The sequence below is a fragment of the Aplysia californica genome, unplaced genomic scaffold, assembly GCF_000002075.1.
Source record: "Aplysia californica isolate F4 #8 unplaced genomic scaffold, AplCal3.0 scaffold00024, whole genome shotgun sequence".
Taxonomy (NCBI): domain Eukaryota; kingdom Metazoa; phylum Mollusca; class Gastropoda; order Aplysiida; family Aplysiidae; genus Aplysia; species Aplysia californica.
Genome location: NW_004797294.1, coordinates 1,266,243 through 1,269,861, shown reverse-complemented (window position 1 = coordinate 1,269,861; position 3,619 = coordinate 1,266,243). Strand labels below are relative to the sequence as shown.

General features: G+C 37.0%; 2 protein-coding genes across 2 annotated transcripts in view; both read right to left on the bottom strand.

Moving 5' to 3' along the window:
• Positions 1 to 2,261, bottom strand: part of LOC118477198 (endoplasmic reticulum aminopeptidase 2-like) — a gene marked incomplete in the record, with an annotated part of 6,726 nt that extends 4,465 nt beyond the window's left edge. Inside the window, 3 exon segments of the mRNA XM_035972781.1 lie at positions 300 to 450; positions 1,016 to 1,202; positions 2,204 to 2,261. Of these exon segments, the coding sequence (XP_035828674.1) occupies positions 300 to 450; positions 1,016 to 1,202; positions 2,204 to 2,261 (396 nt within the window).
• LOC101861634 overlaps positions 815 to 3,619 on the bottom strand; it is an 18,513-nt gene continuing 15,708 nt past the window's right edge. Inside the window, exons 5-6 of the mRNA XM_035972684.1 lie at positions 2,146 to 2,876; positions 815 to 1,202 (exon numbers count right to left, since the gene is read on the bottom strand). Coding sequence (XP_035828577.1) covers positions 2,709 to 2,876 — 168 coding nt within the window. The 3' untranslated portion in view covers positions 815 to 1,202; positions 2,146 to 2,708. The remainder of the gene's footprint in view (positions 1,203 to 2,145; positions 2,877 to 3,619) is intronic.

Below are 3,619 nucleotides of genomic sequence, written 5' to 3'. Positions count from 1 at the left end.
GAGGAAGAGAGAGATAGAGAGATAGATAGATAGATAGATAGATAGAGAGAGAGAGAGAGAGAGGGTGCGGGAGATATAGAGGGAGGAGGAGGAAGGGGGGATTAAATAGAGAGGAATACAGAAATAGAGAGTCTATGGTTTTCTTTGTTGGTTTCCCACTTAGCACGCGGAAGACGTTATAATCTATAATTATATGTATTTTAAAAAAACGACGAAGAGGCGAGCAATTCTTTCCTCAAGCATTATCAGATTAAAAATACTGTGGGGAGACAGTCATGTAAAGTCTTGCAGTTACTGACGTGTGTAGTCTCTGTTGGCATGTTTGACAGTGCCGTGTAGCTGTCCCTGTGGATGACTCTGATGGAGAACTCGGCCTTCAGATTTGGCTCATCGAGACAGGGAAAAGCCTTCCGTGCCGCCACAGGTTCGAAGTGAGTTGTCGCAAGATGTCTGGAGATATTAATAGAATCAAAAACATTTTTTTAAAATAAATGAAAAGGGGGTTGATTGGCGGGTGCTCTGGTGTGGTTTGCATCTTCTTTCCTGTCAAACATCTATCTTCCTTATCTCCTTTCCTTCTTTTTGGTGTTGGTTTCTCTCTTGTAACACCTCGAATCTTTGACACTCAAAATATGACCTTATTGTATTGCTAGTGCGTAAAACTCTTTCTAAAACTTGTCTAAAGAGAACAAAATGTTCACTATTACTATAATAAAACATTTTCGGTACTTGAAACCAAAGAAACTTTTAAAATTCCATCTGTTTCTTACAACTATGTATATATCGATGGTATGCACTCTCCAGAAAACCATATTTGGGTCGCCATGATGTAGTGCTTGCTAAACGCTTTTAATGATTAAAAGAGGCGAGGGGGGGGGAGGGCAGAAATAATTTACTTTTACCATCTTACCAAGCGTGTTTACGGTAAACCTGATTTATATTGAATTTTCTGGAAATTGCTTGTCTAAAACAACTGATTAAAAAGTGCTGAAAAACAAAGAAGCATCAACTCAACCTTGTCTCCTTGGCCACCGTGTCAAAGTAGCTACTTTTATAGAGTCCGTTAAGCCCCGAGAGCATGGAGCCCTGGAAACTTGTGTAGAGCTTCAAACCCGCGTCCTTGGGCACGGGGTCAACGGTGCGCACGACGAAGTAATTGAACGGTGTGTGGTAAAATGTGTCGTTGATAGCAATGTCTTTGCCTGAGGAATTGAGTTTAAGAAAAAAGAAACAAAAGAAAATGGACCTCAATGATCTATAAGAACATTCAAAACTATTTGTTTTCCTCGTCTTGGATAATAAACTTTCAACCAAAGCATATACGATCACGTGAGGCTGAATTAGTTTATATTTCTCAGAATTTTATTATTTACAGAGTTCATAACCCTCGATCTCCCTTCTATACTTTCAGACATGTATGTTTTTTTGGAGACTTCATTGCTTTGTGAAGTATAATACACTTTAAAGATATATAATGTTAATCAGAAATTGAAAATAGCCTCACAACTTGTCAATGAATTATTTATTATTTAAAGAGTTCATAACCCTCGATCTTCCTTCTATACTTTAGGACATGCATGTTGCTTTGGAGACTTCATTGCTTTGTGAAATATGATACACTTTAAAGATATATAATGTTAATTAGAAATTGAAAACAGCCTCCATTGTTTAAACGGTGTCCTACAACTTGTCAATTAAGACGCAAAATACAAAACTGTTTCAAACACAAGAATAGGAGATTCGTAAATCAGAGTTTATAGTTAGTTCTTTTTGTGTTTTTTTTTATCAACTTTGAAATGATATTATTATCATCTGACGAATCCCGACTAATAACAACGAGTGAAATGCGATACCATCATTAACAATCTCAAGACTAAAAAAAAATTTGCATTACAAACTTCAGAGAAAACGAAGGGATCAAAAGACAGTTCAGAAAAAAAAACCCGAGGTATTCGATAGAAATTCTCCCCGCATGGGAACTGAACTCATATATTCTGTCTGTGAGGTTGAAACGCTTAACCACTACACCAAAGACGCCGAAGGTATAAGGACGAAGCCAAGGTACTGTAAGTTAGTAAAAAGACGATTCGCAACCAGATCTTTGGACATTACGTTTTATTTAATCAGAAAGCCCCCCCCCCCTACCTGATTGTGAATCAGTGAGAGACACGTCCGTGATATTCAGCCCGTCAGCATGAAGTACTAGCACTCTCGTACTTTTCACTACCATCAGCTGAAATAGTCGATAAATTGTCAGGCATTGTGGTGAAATCAGGTGCTCGTCAAAATAATGACATCAAAGAAAGTGGCATTTTACTGGGAATTTATCAATTTATTTCGAATGTTCTATTTTTGGTTCTACACCTTTTATGTCCATTAAAAAACCCATTGATGTTTAAAGTTTACTTTTTAAAAAAGCACGTTTATTAAAGGTACACAAAATGCAAACTTGCAGCTTTCAAAGACTCAAGCTTTGGAAGTTATCCAACTTTGGCGACCATTTTCTCGGTAATTTTACTGCTGCCACGAGGCGACCCCCACCTCCTTCAACTGCAAATATCTCGATTTCTATTCCAGGAATGGGCCCGCTATTTTATGTAGGTCATGCATCTTTTATGGACAAAGAAGGAGCAACAGTTGTTCTAGGAATTTTAAAAACACCTTTCTAGGCTGAATAGCGTGGATTTTATTTTTTCAGTAGCTCATTTTTAAAGAGCATCATCTTGCAGAGTACAGTCTGTGTTTACCTCTAAAGTTTGGTTACCAAAGAATTGGCCTCTCTCATCATAAAAATCCGGGAAGAAAGAGATGTTGTAGAGCACAGGTTGGATGTCTCCCGGCAATCTGATGTGAAGCCAAGGCTCTAGTGAGTCGGCCTATTGGGGAACAAATGAAATAAAGCCATAGCTGATGACGTCACGGTGGGATTTTTTCTAATCTAACATGACATCGTCCATCTGTCCAATCAAACAAGTATTCCCCCCTCCCCCCCCCCCACACACACCCCACCTCATTCTATAAAAGAAGAAGAGGAAGAACAACAAACAAAAACAAACAAGCAAACAAACAAACAGACAAACAAACAAACACATAGAAAACAAACAACTTGAATTAAAAAAAACAAAGTAACGTTTAAAAAACAAACAAAAACAAGGATAAAAATACAAAAACAAAAACAGAGAAAAAACAGAGAAAAAACAGATTCGTCGGTGCCAGACCCAGTAAAATGATGATCTAATTCTTCAACTACAACGCGTCTCTGAGCAAAAAAAAAAAAGTAAACAGCTAACAAAATTGGCGGATCATAAATAGATCTATAAGGAAATATAATATAAAAATAATTTATCCTTTCACCAGCCAGCTGTAAATTATTCCTTGAAAGGGGAAATGTAATTAGTAGATTTCTTGTTGATGAATGTAGATCTAACAGCTGGCAATAAATTCGAAGGTCAAACACCTGACCTCTCACTCGTGTTGTGTGAAATTTATTTCATAGAATATTATTATTATTATGTTTCCAAAAAAAAGGAAACGTATTTCGAGTTATAAAGCCCTGGCCTTAACTTTCGTTTCCAATAAAAACCGGTGATAAAACCTAGAAAAATGTTGTAAAAAGAAA